Here is a 19573-nt window from a genome sequence, read left to right on the forward strand (position 1 = left end):
AGGGAGGGTGGGGCAGGTAGGGATGGGACTGTGCGAGTACAAGCTGCGAGCCAGGACAGGGCCCGGAGGGGGGAGCCTCAGACCAAATAACCATTGTTTCTGGAGACCCCAGTGAGGAAAATACAAGACCAAGAGCAGCACAGAGGCCGAGTTGTCACATGCAAAACAGGAAGAAAATATAACACTGTGTATTTAAGTACCTTTTTCAAGGCTCTTAATGGATAATATTTATTCATGGGAAAAGGTGGAAAACAAAAACACCAACGGAGTTTTGTGAAATGTTTTTCTCCATGGACCCAATACCTTTGAACCAAAACAATGCATTTTGTGAGGGTTTTTTTTTTTTTTTTCTCCTTTTATAGCAAAAGCTTTTAGGCTAAGAAGTCAGTTACTGCTGAGTTCTCTCTCCGTTCCCCCAGGTAGGTGAGGTCGACTGAGCCTGGGCCCCACTGCCCAGCTGACCTGCACAGAGCTGCCACGTGACCACACAGCAACACTCACCCTCTGTCTGCCCCTGTCTCCTTTGTCTCTGTACCTCTCTGCTTCACCCCCTGGCTGTTTTTCTCTGTGTCCAGCCGTCTGTCTCCACATGGACCCCAGTGATCCTGAGACATGTTAGTAAAGGCTTCTCCACTGCCAAGCACCTGCAGACTCGTGCCAAGGACGTGAATGCAGTGGTGGAAGAGAAAAGAATAAAGCAAAAATGGGCGTTTAGGGATGCGGGAAGTCCACCTTAAAGAACAGAGTGTTTCCCTTGTGGTTGGAACCACTGGTGTTGTTTGAAGTTTCCATTTCTGGGGAAGAAAGGGAATGGCCACATTTATCTCACTGGGATCTTGGAAAAGGAAATAGCCAGCACCAGAGAGGCACAGTCAATGCCAGTGTGTGCCAGTGAAGAGAGAACAGAAGAACCCAGGGCTCCCAGCTGCAGCCAGCCCCTGTGGCACCTTGCTCTGTACCCTTCTTTCAGGACCCACCATAAAGCCCATCCAGAGCTCTGACAAGAGGCCCCATGAGCAGTTTCCCGCAGAGAAGGCAGAGGTATGGGGACCAAGCTTTTCACTTATCTCACACCTGAGGCAACTCCCACGGAGGCTGCAGAAGGTTAAGCCTGTGTGCCTCATGAAGGATGCTCCAAAGAGTGAAATCAAGAAAGAGATTATAGATGATTCTTATCTGGTCTGAATGATGCCTTGAGATCTGAAGAGTCTTCAGGCCTGATGTCCCTGAAGATAACTGAAATGGGGGAGAAGCCTGATCACCTCCCTGCAAATGAGGAAGTGAATATTATTCTTGGAAAACCTGGACACATTTCTGTGCAAGTGGTTTGCATCCTGATGGGGCTGGGAACAGCATTTCTGGAATCCAACCAATTTTCACTGCTTTTAGCAGAGCAGGTGGGCCTTGGGGTTAGTGACCAGGCCCTTTCGGCCTTCCCCAATCTCCAACTTCCCTATTGCAGTCTCTCTAGCCTGGACTCTTAGCCACAGGAGCTCCTTGGGAACTCTTTATCCATTCAACAGCTTAGTGGTTAGCTGTTTAATGGTAGACCAAGAATTTTTCTGCCCACTTCAGCCATCCAGAAGAGTTTCACTAGCTGGGAACCTAAAAACACCTTCAGTGGGCTTCCCTATGACCCCAGCTCTACTGACCCTGTAGAAGGAGAAAGTCAAAGGGATGTGAGGTGGCACCTAACCAGAAGGTGAGCAGAAGGGCAGAGGAGACGGAGCCTTCTCCTTTACACTATCCTCATTGACCACTGACTGAGTCCCTTCTCTGGGTCTGGCCTCAAGGATTTCCCCCTAACCCGAGAATGGGGTGGTCTGGCCCTCTGAGCTTATGGTGTAAGTAGGCAGAAAAGCTTTACAATTACAGAGGAATACATGTGTACACACAAACACACAACAACCTAAACACACTTGCATACTTAATCCCATTCACGTCATCCACATATCTCATTAGGGAAGGCAGAGGACTGGGCTGGACTCCATTTAGAGGGCAGGCAAAGGACTAGAAAAGGAATTTTTCTTTTGAAAGAATGGGTAATGGAACAAAGTTAAACAAGGTTTAAGTTTCTAAGTATATATCATAGGAACTGAATGGGGTAAAGGATAAAGAGGTAAATAGGAACACGGTTACACACACATATGAACTGCCTGTGTTTATGAACAGGTCATCACAGAGTTAGAATAATGACTGCTCCAACCCAGGACCTGTTTGGTAGTGCACCAGGGGAGCTTACTAGTGGTTCCCACAAAAATTAATGAAATTAAGAAAAATCATGTCCCAAATAATTTTCCATTTTCTTGACCCTAATGAACTGAATGTTTTGTATTTCTTCAATTTCATTTCCAAATCCCACATTACACCAGTTCCTAAACCACCATTATTAGACTAACCCCTTCATCTCCATCCCCCAATGTAGCCTTAGCCAAAGATGAGAGATCCAGTTCACACAAGAAAATGGCTCATCTACACAACAGAATAGAACAAGACTACACTGCTAACGGGCATTTGTAAGTAAAAAGAAGGTCCAAAGTGTGCCAAATCAGTTGAATGTCTAACTCATCGGCCAGTGACTGAAGAACCAGGATATTATCAGGGTTTTCAGGGGGCAATGGCTTTCTGGTGAAATGACTCGAGCTTTCATAGTTCATGAACCACTTCAGCATAATAGATTTACAAAGCTACCTATCCCATTCAATCCTACTCAACATTAGGGAGGGTTAAAAACCAACCAATAAGCTACATTGAAATGAATGGAAACTTAGAAAACATGGAATAGAGTGAATCAGAACTAGAAGAGATTAAAGAATATCTAAGTCATTTTACAGTATAGAAGGCTGAGGCCCAGAGAAATTAAGTGACCTACTCAAGGTCATGCAGTTATTTAATGACAGGACTGGGACCAGAACCCAAGTCCCTTGGCTATTAGTCTAATGCTTTTCCCTACACCCACTGCCTCTCAGAGCAATGATGCTTTAGAGAAGACCCATCAGAGATTACTTGTTATATCTAGAGACATAGTCTTATGTGAATGTCAATTATTACTTGGACACAGCCCTTGGAAACCACTGACTGGACTAATACAAACCATACTTTGGAAACCACCATCCACTAGATACAACTAGCTATGGACTATCAATTCTGTCAAAAATAGGTAAGTGAATAGTCAGTTTTTTTCAGTCAAATGCGATCTCTCCTCGATGAAGAGTGGGCTAGGACAACATTTTAAAACATACCTTCTATAGTCCTTTTAATCCTTTCCACAACCTCTGGTGGTAGTAGATCAAATACCTAAATCCTTGATTTACAGAGAAGAAAACAGGCAGAAAGAAGCTGAGTAACATTCAAGTTCACATGGCAAGTTAGTGGCAGAACTACGTTTGCAATCCAGGGCTTAGATATCTTGTCCCAGGACTTTTTCCTCTACATCATGTTGCATTACTCTGAGGATTGCTTATATATTTTAATATCTGGATTTCAAGGCTGGTGATTAGGGAGAGGAAGCATTATACTCAAAACCACCCTGAACCAGGACCTCCAGAAGCAAACTCCGTACTATTTCTCCTTCATCCCCTCTTTTCATAACTAGTGTCAAGCTCAAGACTAACTGCATAGAATCCTGTTCAAAAGACTATATAGTCTCAATGATAGTTGAACACATGAGTCTACAGTCATACAGGAGTATAAAGTCAGCAAGTAGAAAAGTGAAATTAAGAAAAATAATTTGAACAGAAATTAAAGTGGATAGTTAATCCTGATCGACAATTTTTAAAAAGTCAACTTGTGGATATGTTGAGGACTTTATCCAGTTTTCAAACTATGATTCCTGCAGTTCGGGATCATGTCACTTGTTAGAATATTGGCAGGGAAAGTACATCGAAAGATGTACCTAGATTTTTTTCCTTTTTTTTTTTTTTTTTTTTTTACTTTGCAGAGGTAGTGGTTGAAATTTATCTAAACCTAGATGTTTAGGTTAATAATGAATTCTAGTGATCCAGGTTCCCTCATTTCAATTACTAGGTAACTACAAGGCAGAAAGATCCTAATGCTGTTCATCTAAGGCAATATTTGTTTCCCTTCTAATCTAGTTGGCATGGTAACCATGACAAACAGGAACCAAAAAGACTTTTATTTTCCCTTTCTGATGTCCTTATGAAATCTCAGCATTTGCAACGCTTTAAAATGATTGAAGGAAAAGCGTTGTTATGACCCATCACCCTCGGAGCCCAAAGAACATCATGAAGAGCATCATTAGAACTAAGAGAAAGTGGATCAGAAAAAGAAACAGCTTTAAAGGGGTTCCTTTTGAGTCTTGTTTTCTACTCAGAATGTTCTATGTTTCTCTCATCAAGTGTGGGAATAAATTTATCTTAGCAGGTTACTTAACTACACTGGATAATGTCACACTAACCAGTGTAGGGCACTGACCCAAGTCCTGGGGGGCTCCTTGGACCAACAGACTATTTTACAAACCTGGGTGGTGGGAGGGATGGTATATTTTTGATAATCAGACATTCCAATGTAATGTTTTCCTTAGAGGTCACCCTCCCCCATTAATGTTATCGTGGAAAACATCAAGTGTGTTCTTTTCTATTTTCATATAATAAATGGGCTTTGCTTACCAACATCACAATGGCAAAGAAGAAATACTGTACAAAACTGCAGGAAGATAAACATGTGAAAACTTTCTATGGGGAAAAAAAAAACTCTTGAGTTTCCTGTCGTCTTCTTTTGAAACTGTAGTGCATATGTTAAAATGTATATCATTTACAGTATTGAGTCATGTGCCACTGCTGTACCTGATGTATCCAATCTGGATTAAACAAACTATGTGCCGCAAACCCTAACATGATTACGATTGTTTATTTTAATACCAGTTCTCCTGCTATACATTAGAAAATAGGGTAATTTTGTTTGGGGGGAAGTTTTTTTTTTTTTAAACATCTTTATTGGAGTATAATTGCTTTACGAGGTGTGTTAGTTTCTGCTGTATAACAAAGTGAATCAGCTATACATATACATATATCCCCATATCTCCTCCCTCCTGCGTCTCCCTCCCACCCTCCCTATCGCACCCTTCTAGGTGGTCACAAAGCACCGAGCTGATCTCCCTGTGCTATGCGGCTGCTTCCCACTAGCTATCTATTTCACATTGGTAATGTATATATGTCCATGCCACTCTCTCACTTCGTCCCAGCTTCCCCTTCCTCCTCCCGGTGTCCTCAAGTCCATTCTCTATGTCTGTCTTTACTCCTGCCCTGCCACTAGGTTTATCAGTACCTTTTTTTTTTTTAAGATTCCATATATTTGAACAGAGACTTTCTTCCTTGCCAGAAGACTCACAGAATCTCAGAAGGGTACTTAAGGTCTAGTCTCATCTTCCCTTCCCTGCCCTCCCTCAATGCAAGCAACTCCTCTATGACGTCTGAGATGGTTCTTGCCTGCTTGTATGCTTTAGTCATGGATGTTCACTAACAGGAAAAGCATTTGGCATTTGCCAACAGCTCTATTTTGAGACACAGCCCTGTATTACTGAAAGAAAATATGCTTTTAATCTGCACTGGTTCTGCTGAGAATACACTGAATATCCACCCCTTCATCTAAACCAACGTCTCAAACTAAAAACTCAAAATTAAATGCTATACAGGGTATAGCAGAAAGCTTGGAAATCAGATGACAGAGGCCCTTAGGTTCTATCACTTATTTATATGGCTTCATATCAGTCTCTTCTCTCTTGGCCTGTTTGTTTTCTCCTCTTAAAAATGAGGGGATTGGATTAGATATCCTGAAGATCTGTTCTAACCTTAATAATTCTAGTTTAGGTAGTGAGAGCAAAAGGCGTTTTCATATTTCACCATAATTTGGCAAGAACAACAGGGATTCTTTTGATTTACCCACAACAACCAGATCCCAATAGATGAAAACTGAAATAGAAATGGAAGGTTTAGGCCTATGCGTGATGCCAGAAGGCCCTAGAAGTTGGCTGTGAAATTCATTTCAATCACTAATGTTCATATCCTTATCACCCACTAGGTGTCACTACAGATTCACAGCTCAAATAATCTGGAGCAAAGTAACTGGAAACCAGATGTGGTGAGCAATACGTGCTTTTTCATTACAAAGCACTAAATGTTAACTGGCATATATGTGCTTGTTCACAGCGGCACAAAACAATATTCTGCCAAAACAAGAGAATAACCTTGTCAGAGTTCCAATGTCAGCTACGACTATCAAAAATATAATTTTATCTTTTAAGATTAACATAGGTTTATTTATATTTGGGGGAGAAAAAAACCCCTAAAACTTCAAACTACTCCCTTGTCTCATGAGTTGATCTGTAACTACTATAATTTCTGTTCAATTATTTTTAGTATTCAGGGGCTGAAGTTTACCTTTAAACTTTTTTTTTTTAAGGTTAGGTTATGTTTAAAAGGTTAGCAATTATTATTGCAATACTTAAGCTACTTTAGAAAATATTACTTTTAATTACCCAAAATAACTTGTATCCTCTAAGTCAGAATTATCCAAAGCAACAGGTTTCTCAAACATTTCTCTACATGTTAATACTGCTAGCCTAATTTAAGTTAAAGCCTAACTTCAACAGCTGTAATAAGTGTATTGATTTAGTATTCTAGAATTCAGACATTAAACCAATTCACACTAGCCCTCATCCAAATTAAGTGAATGTATAAAGGCTCTCTATACTCATAAAAAGATTATTCTTTTCTCTAACTAGAAATTATCTTCTCTTACTAGTCATGTATTAGTTAAATCTTAGAACTAGAAGGGACCCTAAAAATCTAGTCCAACTGCCTCCTTTTATTGATGAGAAAATTGGACCCCGAGAGGTTAAATGACTAGTACAAAGTAAAAAATAGGTAGTAACAGAGTCAACCAAGACAACTGCTCCTTCTACTACACAACAAAACATTCTCAAGTGAATGTGCCTAAAAGCTATCTATAGTCCCCAAAAGATTAAGGGGATATGCACCTAGAATGACAATTCCAAATTAAAATTGCACACAAACACAGTAACACACAAATGCCAGCAGATTCCTTCCACAGCCACAATAATTACATCCCTTATTTGGGAAGGTAACTGCTGAAATTTCCCTAGCAAATGCTTATGAAAAATGAAACAGTATTATTTTCATGTTATGTACATGCTTACCTCCAGCTTATTTTTCTATTAAAAAAAAAAGCGATCACAAGACAATCCTAAAAGAGAATCCAACTAATTTCAAGACTAATGGGTACCCTCATCTCTAATTAAGATGCAGGAGTATCCTGATTAAAATACCCTAGCAATGACAAACTGTGAACTTGGCTGTATTGTGGGGGAAAGGGTAGAAAAAAAAAAAAAACAGGAAAGTTCAATTATATAGCAGCAACAAGATCTTAAACATGTAATTAAAGTCTTTTTAATGACATTCTGGACCTAATTATGGATTTGCTATTTACAGCGTTAATTAATTCACTCTAACTTGGCAATACATGTACAGTACTGATACATATAAATAAAGCATATCATTGCCCAACCCAAATGACAGGAATCTAAGTTAAACAGTTTAGGGCTGTTATGTGAGTGTCAGACAGTAAATGACAATGGCTGTGGATGTTTGCTGACAGCCGTGGGGGAAAGTGTTTATATTGCCTAGACAAGTATGCACACAGGAAAGGAGAGCTTCCCTTCCCTTTTAAAAAGTAAATACATCTCTCTATTCGTACTCGGTTCTCTCACCACAAATCCATTCACAGAGAAGTTTGGGAACCAATTGTATATTCATAAAAGAATTGCTACAGAGAAGAAATTAAAGAATATGTAACTTCCAATTACATTTATCTAAATCATAATTTACAGATACAGCATCTCAGAAAAATGCTAGAAACTTCCCTTAGCATACCAGCAGAGTACGGCAGTTCTTAACCTGGGTTCCACTGATGGGCTTCAAAGGGTCTATGAACACTTTGAAATTACATATACAATTCTTGATTATAGAATGAGAAATTTTCTGGGACAAATCTATAGCTTTCATCAGATTCATAAAAGGATCCAAAAATCAACGAAGATTAAGAGCTGTTCCTTTTGCTGAGAAACAAAAACAAGACAGCCACTGATGATCCTTAGCTATTTAATGCACATCAAAAACACAGACAGGGCTTCCCTGGTGGCGCAGTGGTTGGGAGTCCGCCTGCCGATGCAGGGGACATGGGTTCATGCCCCGGTCCGGGAAGATCCCACATGCCGCGGAGCGGCTGGGCCCGTGAGCCATGGCCGCTGAGCGGCTGGGCCCGTGAGCCATGGCTGCTGAGCCTGCACGTCCAGAGCCTGTGCTCCGCAACGGGAGAGGCCACAATAGCAAGAGGCCCGCGTACCGCAAAAAAAAAAAAACCCAAAGAACACAGACAGCTTCTACAATTCTAAAGACAAAAGATATTCAAAAGATGAACAATAAACATGTCAACACACTTGGCTAAGTTTCTATTTTTACTGGTAATAAATATTTTTACTGGAAGCAAACAGCATCAAATCAAGGACCTTCGGGAAAGTCTGAAGCAATGTTTATTCCTTCCTGCCTAAACCTAAAAGGAGAGGGGGCTTTCTGATCTACCATGCTACAAACTTCTGTAAGAACACACCTCTGGAAATATAGCCCAAGACTTTTGGAAAGAACTCCACAGCATAAACTTGCATTATTTTTCAAATCTCAACTGTTTTTATTTCTTTTAAGTAAGCAGTGGCATATGTCTTTTTAAGTGTTTCTTTTTGGAACGGCTTACAGAAAATGGCACCCTGGGACCTTTAGCTCTATGTCCCCCAAATTTTCTTTCAAGAATCTCATCCAGGAAGTTTTTTTAAAGAAGATAATTCATCTGACCTGAATCAGGTTGATTTAGGTCAAAAGAATCTGAAAACTAGATGTGTCCCAGTGGAAAGCCTCAAAACTTCTCCAGTTCCTCAAAAATGCCACTATATGCCACTCTACTACAGGTCAAGGATAGCAATCCAAAGGTATCACTTGTTGATATTCCCAGATGGCATGACGTACAGCCTATAATCACTGGTTGCCACGCATCATTTCTTGTAGATAAATGGTATTCATGTGATAGGCTGCCATCCAGCTTGGATGCCTCTGAGCATTCCAATAATACGACTGAGAAGCAGCAGCATAGTATTCCTGCCACGCCCAGTAGTAAGCTCTCCAGTACTCCTCATAGTCCTGACAGGTGTTAGAAAAACTCGGATGTGTTTCCCTACGGCGGTCATACCAACCATCTTCCTGGGGTTCTGTCTGCAATCGATAGGAAGACCGCCTGCGAAGGGTTCTCCGGCTCTGCTTAGCTCTCTGGTTATGGTTAGCTCCCTCTTTATGCCTTGCCTTTATTTGGATTTCAGGTGATTCTTGATACTCTACTAGACGAGGGGTGTCATTTCCATTCAGAGGTTGTTCCAAAGAGATATGGCCACCCACAGGAATAGATTCCAAGTCTTTCAGCTGAGTATCAGAAGAACCTTCCAAGTATGACTTACTTCCTTTGCTCTGGGAAGAACTCCTTGAACTGTAAGAATCACTGTCACTCTCAGAGTCTCCAGATTGGCTACTACTTGCCAATATCTGCACACTGTCTTCAGTAATTCTATTTCTCACAAAACCATTTTGAGGATTCACAGTCTGATCCCCAGGACCTGTGTAGTGTCTGATGACTTCCACAGGTTTCTCTAACCCCTCTTTAATATAGTGTTCATAATCCTCCATCAATTCTGCAAAAGTCAAAGTACATGGCAGATGGGTTTTAAAGGAAGACAGACAAGGAATTTTGGGGAGTGACACAGAAGCTTCTTTGACTTGGTGCTGACTGTTAGTAGAGTTTTCAACAGAGGTCTGAACAGAATTCTTCATTTGCTCTTCCAATTGTACAGCAGAGCCCAGTTCTTTTGGTGACATGGCTTTTTCTATAATTCCACACTCTGAGTGGCTTTTCACAGGAAGCTTTTGTTTGGTATTATTTTTTGATTTGACTGATAGTGCAGATACAGAAGTATTTCTAGATGAAGCCATGTGGTTACCATGAGCTTTCTGAGTTTGAAAGGTGCTCTCTATTTTTTGAATTTGTTTTAGGGTCTGTGTAGGTATACTTGCTAAGCCATATGTATGCATGGCAGCTTCAACCTCCACATCCCAATCCAAACATTCTTCCATCAGACCAGGAGGAATAGGATCTACATAAAAGGAATAAAAAAAGTATTAAATTCTCAAGCTGTTCTAGACCAGCATTTTCTGAATGGATTAATAAAGCTTTCCATGGTCAAATAAGATTAAGAAACAAAATATACTAACACTATACTAAGAAGCTTAATATATTAGTATTTTAAAAGACCTAAGCAAAACTTGCAGTAAGGAAATTTGCCCAAAAATATAAAAGACCCATCCAATACCCCCTCACTCGAAAAGAGCTTATTATTCTAGGAGTGAGGTATGCCTCTACAGCGATTCTCCCATCCTTCCTCGTCTCCCTCTCCCCAACTCCTCCCCATTATCTCACTACTGATAACAGCAAACAAGATATTAGAAAATGGATTGTGCTCCCCAAAGCTTACCAACTGGGAAGTATTACAACTCCAACTCTGTACCCAAGTAAATCTGCCACCCTATATTCTACCAGGGGGAAATCACTGCCCTCAACGGTGGAGGAAAAAAACCTCCATGGGGAAAAAAGCCAGATGACTGTGAAAAGATCTGTGGTACCAATGGCACTTGTAAGTTTAAAAAAATTTGCTGGCTCTAACTCTCTAAATTCCCTATCCCATCCAGGCATGACAATTGGCTTCCACCTGCACTCAGATCTTTCCAAAGTGTGACCAATTTTCATCTTAGGCAGACTAAGTACACAGAGGCCCTGCTTTACAAAGACCTCACCTGTCTGTTGCTGCTAGTGGTGTTGCATGTAGTGTACCCACTACTCATTCCCTCAGATCTGGATTCTTCAGCTGGGACTCTTGATCCTTCACTGAACAGACCCTCTAACTAAACTTGGATTCCTACTAAGGTGCCATCCCTTGCTTGCGGAGACCTATCATTCAGGCCAATTCCCCCGATCCTGCTCCAGGCAACTCACCCGAACAGTCTGTTGTCACACAAGTGCCTAGTCCAGTACAGATCTAACACTATAAATATCATTTTCTCATCATTTCGGGGCTCTGTTAACTTTTCATAAAGATCCAAATATGTCACTTTCCGGTAACCAAAGGCAAATCTTATTTTTATCACTAGATGTTATGATACTGAGTCCTATCACAAGTCCTAACTCTCTTGTACCAATTTTCGATTTATTTTTTCCATTATTTATAACTATAAAGATCACCAATAGACTTATACATAGAGAGAATTAACAAAATATAGTCTTAGAACTGATAGAGAACCTAAAGACCATCTACGCTAAAAACAAGTATTTTGTAAATCAGGACATAAGCTTAGAGCAATTTAAAAAATCTGTGAAAATGAGTTATCACAAAGCCAAAACTACTAAAATCCACAGTACTCCCAAACCTGTGCTTCATCTAGCTTTGTAAAAATCACTAAAGGAGTTAAATATAAATTGGTAAAATATTCATTGTTATATTTATTCAATAACTACATATTCCATCTTCCAGAAGGTCATGTATACACTATATAAGTATACATTTATGTATCTATACAACGTATATATACACACACTAACATGCATACATTAACATATACAGTTGACCTTTGAATAACACGGGTCTGAACTGCAGGTATGAACTGTGCAGGTCCAGTTATATGCAGATTTTTTCCAATACGTACAACAGTACTATACAATCTGCTGTTGGCTGAATCAGTGGATGCGGAAAGGCAGGGATGGAAGACTGACTATAAGCTATACAGGGATTTATGCTGCATGGAGGCTCAGTGCCTCTAAACCCCCCATTGTTGTTCAAGGGTCAGCTGTATAGCAAATAAACCATATTTCCACCCAGGAGTTGTTTTTTTTTTTTAGTAAGTTTGTTTGTTTATTGATTGATCGATTGATTGACTGGCTACATTGGATCTTCGTTGTCGCGCGCGGGCTTTCCCTAGTTGCGGTGAACGGGGGCTACTCTTCGTTGTGGCTCACGGGCTTCTCATTGCAGTGGCTTCTCTTATTGTGGAGCACGGGCTCTAGGCTCGTGGGCTTCAGTAGCTGTGGCTCGTGGGCTCTAGAGCGCAGGCTCATTAGTTGTGGCGCATGGGCTTAGTTGCTCTGCGGCATGTGGGATCTTCCCAGACCAGGGATCGAATCCGTGTCCCCTGCACTGGCAGGTGGATTCCTAACCACTGCGCCACCAGGGAAACCCCAAGTTGCTTTTTAAAACTGCTGTCTTGGAAACAATGCATGTTTGAAACTATTAATGATCTCTTGAAAACTTTTTTAGAAACCCTAAAAAACTGGGCGGGCACTTCCAGGAGCCACAACTACTGAGCCCACGTGTCACAACTACTGAAGCCCACGTGCCTAGAGCCCACGTTCTGTAACAAGAGAAGCCACTGCAATTAGAGGCCCGCGCACCGCAACGAAGAGCAGCCCCCGCTCACCGCAACTAGAGAAAGCCCGTACGCAGCAACGAAGACCCAACAAAGACCCAACACAGCCAAAAATAAATAAATAAAATTTTTTAAAAAAGCAGCTTGATAAATGATTCATTACAATCAAAACAAAACACTTCAACATTTTCAGAACAGTGTTCAAATTAAAGACACTATTCCTTCCTCATGGTGACAAAGGAGAATATGGCAAGAATTACCTTCATAGCAACATAAGAGGTAAAATACATCCCTTGATATAAAAGAATAAAATCAAATTTCAGGGCTACAAAGTAAAATATGGAGTTAATACAGTAGGAAAATATTTTTCATTTTTCATGTGTTGTTAGCTTGCAATCTTCTCCCTGCTACTTATTAGCTGTAAGACCTTAGACAAATATTTAACCTCTCTATGCCTCAATATCCTCATCTACAAAAGGTAGATAATAATAGCACATACCTCACATAATTGTGGTGAGAATTACATGAGTTAACATATATACTTAGAACAGTATCCAAGTACTCTATGTTAACTATTATTTTTTTAGGCCTATCATCATTATTTTTACAGCAATATGAAACAGACAAAATATACCTGGTAAAGGCAGAAGATTGATCTTACATTTCTGGGCAATTTTCATCACCATATTTTCTTCTTCTCCCCTACAGCAGTAGGTCACTGTCAGTCCCAAAGTACCTAAAGCACAGAAGGAATGTTACGTAGTAAATCATTTTCACATATATGACACTTCAAGTCCACCTGTCACATTATAGCTTCCTCCCCTTAAAGAAAGCACCCAAACTTTTTTCTTTGCTTTTTTTTTTTTTTTTTACCAAAACGGCCAGCTCTGCCAATCCGATGCATATACGTCTCCCAATCCAATGGTACATCCAGGTTTACAACCAGATTCACGTTCTCAGCATCAATTCCACGGGAAGTCTTGAATTGAAGAAGAGAACAGTTGTATGTGTGCATTAGCCATTGCATGGCACACTATATTATTCAGTATAACCAAGAGCCAAATTAAGAATAGGAGGATATTTAAGAACAAGGAGGATATTTAGGAGCAAAGGAAAAGAAAATTCATTTCTAATGACTAATTTCAACAATAAAGATAAAAATATAAGACATTTTTAGGAAGAAGGCATATTCCCCAGTACTGGAAAGACAATTATCTTCTGGTATTCCTGTCAGATACACCCACCTAAAATAATAGATGAAATCTGTACATTTGATAACAGAACATATGTCCAGATGGATTAGTCACCCAAACTGAACAGGAAATTTACCAAATCTGTGGAAACGAGGACTCTGCAATGAAACTGCTTCAGTTTAGCCATAGCATCAAGACGCTGATTCTGATTCATGTTGCCTAAAAAGACCCAGAAAGAAAGTCATATAAAAACAAGTGAACATACATTTATCAAATCCACAAAAATCAGAAATCATAATTGCCAGTCTTAACACTTTAACAACCAAAGTTAATTCTGTCCTTATATGCAAATCTAGGCTAAGAACTAAAGTCAGGAAAAACAAACAAAACCTAAAGTCAGAATCTTCTAAAATATGGTTAGGCAATCAACTCGAAATTCAATTTTAAATGGTGACTAGGCTATGCCTGCAGATATAACATTATATCTGGGCTTCCCTGGTGGCGCAGTGGTTGAGAGTCCGCCTGTCGATGCAGGGGACACGGGTTCTTGCCCCGGTCAGGGAAGATCCCACATGCCGCAGAGCGGCTGGGCCCATGAGCCATGGACGCTGAGCCTGCGCTCCGCAATGGGAGAAGCCACAACAGTGAGAGGCCCGTGTACCACAAAAAAAAATTTTTTAAATTAAATTAAATGTGGGAGCAGATGTATATGTATGACTGATTCACTTTGTTGTAAAGCAGAGACTAATAAAATAAATAAATAAATAATAAAAATTTAAAAAATTTTAAAAAACATTATATCTACAAAGTGCCATATGAGGTTTAACAATTCTTAGGAAAATAAAATTGCTTTAACCAGCTGTTTACCAATTTGGTGTTGAAGTGTGATCTATCATCCAAATACTGGTCCATGAGAAAACAGTCTCCCCAGTATCTCATGATATACCACGACTAAATGAGCTTATGCTAACAGGTTAAAAACTAAGCTGAGATAGCAATCAAAACTCTAAAAAGGATCTCACTTATCAAAAATTCCTTTAAATCTTTCCTTCCTAGGTCAACAGTAATAATTTAGCTTTGTGTCAAAAATGAATTAGTTTTGCCTTCCACAAGACTGTAAAAGTCAATTTAGTTAGCAATTCTTTGCATTTTTTACAATGATTATCTTAAGATAATAAAGACAGACTCTATTTTGTAAAGTTATTAAGTTCTTTGTGGATATAACTCCAGTTTTCTAGTTTTTTAGTATATACCATGTTACTTCTTAAAAAGACAAATCCCAGTGAAAAATAAACCTGAAATTCCTTTTACTCTGAAGACTCAGTGTAACCTCACACTCACAAGACAACTCAGGAAGTGGTATCTCTTCCTCCTGACTTTGGAGAAGCTTCAAGTCAGGATACTAAACAAAGATTAAAGTTAAGAGATGAACTTACCTGAAATGCACTCTGCAGGAAAGCCTTTAGAAGAAAGGATATCAGCCAAGTGTTGTGCTCTATGAAAAATAACACAGAGGGTTATAACTTTACAAATACTGCCCCACACCTATCCTTTTATTTCACAAGTTCCCCAGATGACCTTTCTTTTTTTTTTTTGCAGTACGTGGGCCTCTCACTGTCGTGGCCTCTCCCGTTGCGGAGCACAGGCTCCGGACGCGCAGGCTCAGCGGCAGCGGCTCACAGGCCCAGCCACTCTGCGGCATGTGGGATCCTCCTGGACCGGGGCACGAACCCGTGTCCCCTGAATCGGCAGGCGGACTCCCAACCACTGCGCCACCAGGGAAGCCCCCCAGATGACTTTTTAAGGTACATTACCTGCTGTGTAAATTAGAAAAGACCAAGGCTTGATTAAATGGAATTTTGCTGAACAATTCTTGTAAATGCTGAGTCTTTTCCTCAAAAATCTTATGGGCCAAAGGGTATGAACTGACAACTTTGTAGTACTGCTTCAAACCTACAAAGAAGAGTCTTCTGTTAAAATGAACATATTTTCTTTTTCTATAGCAAATATGAAAGCAAAAGCCAACTTAGCAAAGGAAAGCTCCAGAATATCACAAACCAATCCACTAAATATCCAATATCTGTACACACCTATGAGACTCGGATCACTGGAATTTAGTCTTACAAAAGTGGGCTCTCTCATGTACTTTGTCAAAGCATTAGCCAAAAATTCAGGGTAAGTAGCTGACACTGCCAACATCTGTTTACTGGCAGGCAAGGAAGAATAAATCCAACTGCAAAATAGAAGAAAAACACACACACCATGGAAACTATTCAGATGATAATCACCACCTACAAAAGCAAAAGACAGATACTTTGGGGCACCATTTTAATAGTCAAGTTAGTTATTTTTCTTACTTTATTTGCTCCTGGAAGCTGCCTTCTTCTAAAAGCTTATCTGCTTCATCAAGAATAAAGAGACGTATACTGCCTGGATTCAAGTAGTCAAGTTCTATCAGTTGTTTAATTCTGCCTAAAGTCCAGAAAAAAACATATTCAAATATTCATATGCACCAAAACTGTGCAAATTTCAGCCAATGTTGTTATTCTACTTACAGGTTGAATTGCTGACTTTCCTGACCCAACCCTCATTATTCTTTACACATTAAACCACAAATTAGAAATCCTGAGTTCTGATCTTCCCTAAATCCATTATTTTTTCCCTCACATTTCATCACCAATATGTATGGAAAATAAACACTTCCTGTCAAAGGACTTGTAAGGCACTGAATGCTAGATTATGATTCTGAGTGACTCATGACCAAAGGACTAATACGGAAGCAAAGAATAATCCCAATCCATGGCTTAGAAGGGCTTTCTGAAATCTTCTCATTCCTCTTCTTCTCAGAAGCCTATCCCATACTTGTTCTTAAACATCCTTAGAAACAGAAATTTCAAAAATTCTGTTGGTAATCCAGTCATGTGTTTATATCTCACTAATCTAATGCTCTTCATTTTTAATCCTCAAAATAATTACCATAATTATCAAAGATTGCCATATTCTTATTGTTATATAGAAGTGTTCAGTTACTTAAAAGCTCCAGTTATTAACAGGCATTGATATCTTACCAGGAGAACCAACAGCAATATGACACTTTTTAAGTCTGGTTTTGTCTTGTGATAATGGAGTCCCTCCGATAAACACATGACACTCTAAGCCTTCCATTTTTATTCCAATGGCTGTGATAACAGAATGTATCTGTACAGCAATTTCTCTTGTAGGAGCCAAGATCAAAATCTAAAAACAACATAAAATATACCTTTAACAAGTCGGTAAAATAAATACATAAGGCAGGACTCAAAAGACTTTACAGTGTTTTTTAACCCAGATATGAGTATCTGGGTTAAAAAACACTGTTAAAGAGTCATCATCAGATATACATGACTGAGAACTTGAAATACAGCCTGCTGTAACTACTAAACCACAAAGTAAGACTATGAGGGTCATATCTGATTCATCTTTATATCCCCAATGCCTGGCATACTGTTTAAACATAAAACATGGGCTCAACAAATCTTTGCTGAAGAAATGATCTCCAAACCCGAATCTCCTGTTAATTTGGGTAAGGTCCTCTTAGGCCCTACTGAGAGAGCCCAGAAGATGGAAGATCAGTATAATACATTCACTGTAAGAACCACATGCAGTTACCTACAATAGCCAAACACCTCATTACCATGAATCAGGTCAAATGCTAAACCTCACCACAATCTAGTGAGCAAATAAAAGAATAAAGAATCCTTATCTGTATTCTCAAGTAATGACAAAATTGACACACGTGGCAGACTCATTTTATTTAACACGTAGTAATAATAGAAATCTCTAAACTTCTAACACTAATAATGAGTATTTGGTCACTAACCACACCAACACCACTCAACAGCCTTAATATCTACTTTACTTGTATACTTTTCATATGTCTTAACACGATCATTCACTTCTACCTCTGAGGAGCTACTGGTATTTCATCTGACCTGTAGTAAATCCACATAACATACTCTCCTTGGGTCCTCCGAGCTAAACTCACCTGGGTACTTAGGTTTTCAAGAACAAGAGAGTCCAAAGCAATGGTGGAGAATACACAGGTTTTCCCAGTGCCAGACTTAGCTTGAACAATTAAATCTGAGGAGGAAAAAAAAAAAAAAATTATCATTAGCCAGGACTGACTAAAGAAGCTTAGGTACCAACATGAAATCCCAGAACTAGACAGGCCTCCAGAGATCACATCCTTAACTACCTTCGTTTTTAAGTTAACTCTAAAACAAGCATGTGGCCATATCCAGAAACAGGTCTCCTCCCGGAACCTCCACCGTTTGTCTTCTTTTTTTGGCTTAGAAAGCAGAAATTTATTTTCTCAGTTTTGGAGGCCAGAAATATGAAATCAAGGTATCAGCCGGGCCACATTCCCTCCTAAGGCTCTATGGTACAATCCTTCCTGTCTCTTCCAGCTTCTGACGACTGAGACATTTCTTGGCTTGGAGCTGTGTAACTCCAATCTCTGCCTCCATTCTCACATGGTTTTCTTCTCTGCCTTTCTCCCTTCTCTTATAAGGACTCTTGTCACTGGATTTAGGGCCTACCCTAATCCAGGCTGATCTCATCTGAGATCTTTCCCGCCGTTTATATTCCCAAACGTAGAACCACCTGACAGCGTGGAATGGACCTCAACTATCTCCAAATTCAATACTGCGTCTCCGTTTGACAGAGGAGGAAACTGAGGCTCGCATGCGTGCGGCGTCTTGCCCCGGGACGAGCCCTGCAAGACGGCCGCTCTGGGCCCTTCCCGGCTCTCGCCACGGGCTTGGCCGCCGCCGCCCCCTCCTGCGGCCCTTCCGGCCCCTCCAGGGCCCCAGCCCTCACCAAGTCCGCACCGCCCCAGCGGTATGGCCTTGAGCTGCACGGGCGACGGCCGCTCGAAGCCAACCGCCCGCAGCCCCTCCAGCACCGGCCGCGACAGCAGCAGCGACTCGAAGTCCCCCGGCTCCGCCAGCAGCACGTCCCCGGTGCGGGTCCGCGGACCGTTGATGTCGTGAGCCGTCCGTAGACTCCGCACTGGCCTGGGGGCTGGCTCCGGAGCCGCGAACTGCGCGGCCACGCGCTCCTCCGGCATAGTGCTCTCCACGGTCTTTAAGGACGCCGGGGGTTCAAACGCCGCCGCCATGCTAGCCGTGCTGCCGGATCTCGCGGTACTTCGGGCGAGGCGGGGAGCCTGAGAGCGAGAAGGGGAAAAACTTTATTGGCAGTCTTCGTGCGAAGACACTGACACTCCCGGCCTCGAAGAGGAGGGGTAAGGGACGGAAGTCGGAGGCTTAGAAAGACTCGGAAAGAGCTATAACAACAAAAAAACGTGGCCTGAGGAAGGCGGGAAAAGGGAGGGGAGGAAAGCTGAGGCTACCGGTGTGTCGCCGCCTGCGGCCTGCAGAGGGCGCCGCGCGCTTACGGTGGGAGCACTGCCCCGCCCTGCGCCCGCGTTGCCGACCTCACAATGCTGCCTTTGTGAAGAGCCCAGTGCGTCACGCTCCCAGCCTCCGGGCTTCGGCTCGGCGGTCGACTCCTCCGGCTCCCACCGTGTCCCGCCCCAACTCTCTGTCTCCTGTGCTCGCAGAGAGCTCCCGAAGTACAGCGAGATTTAGGATTGACCACGTTGCCAGGTATATATCTGTGTGCTTTCATCTCTGCGTTCTCAGCCCCTACCACAGTACCTGGCACACGCTGAGCTCTGATAAAAGCAAATCGAATTGGAACCAGCAACTGAACTGACAACTCCCACATTAGTATCTACACCTCCGACCTTCCTCTGAACTCCAGACTTGTACATCCATCTCCCTTCTCAAC

The 19573-nt window shown here is 41.2% G+C and overlaps 1 protein-coding gene across 1 annotated transcript; it reads right to left on the reverse strand.

The window, feature by feature from the left end:
* Positions 1–8449: 8449 nt before the first annotated feature.
* Positions 8450–18927, reverse strand: DDX20 (DEAD-box helicase 20). Its single transcript, XM_081225943.1, has 11 exons — positions 18599–18927; positions 17766–17860; positions 16810–16978; positions 16099–16213; positions 15832–15974; positions 15556–15694; positions 15178–15236; positions 13878–13960; positions 13422–13527; positions 13183–13284; positions 8450–10228 (listed from the first exon to the last, which is right to left on the reverse strand). The coding sequence occupies exons 1-11, from the start codon at positions 18897–18899 to the stop codon at positions 9066–9068; spliced, it is 2475 nt and encodes an 824-aa protein (XP_081082069.1). The 5' UTR covers positions 18900–18927; the 3' UTR covers positions 8450–9065.
* Between the last annotated feature and the right edge of the window lie 646 nt (positions 18928–19573).

Source organism: Mesoplodon bidens, assembly GCF_964165515.1.
Source record: "Mesoplodon bidens genome assembly, chromosome: 2".
Lineage (NCBI taxonomy): Eukaryota > Metazoa > Chordata > Mammalia > Artiodactyla > Ziphiidae > Mesoplodon > Mesoplodon bidens.

What these genes read in the sequence shown, in the direction of transcription:
- DDX20 (XM_081225943.1), bottom strand. Translation starts at nt 18,899, where the DNA reads ATGGCGGCGGCGTTTGAACCCCCGGCGTCCTTAAAGACCGTGGAGAGC. An exon ending in CAGTGATCCGAGTCTCATAG is followed by an intron (nt 15,695 to 15,831) that starts GTGTGTACAGAT and finishes TCTTCTTTGTAG; the next exon opens with GTTTGAAGCAGTACTACAAA. An exon ending in TCCTCGTTTCCACAGATTTG is followed by an intron (nt 13,528 to 13,877) that starts GTAAATTTCCTG and finishes CTTCAATTCAAG; the next exon opens with ACTTCCCGTGGAATTGATGC.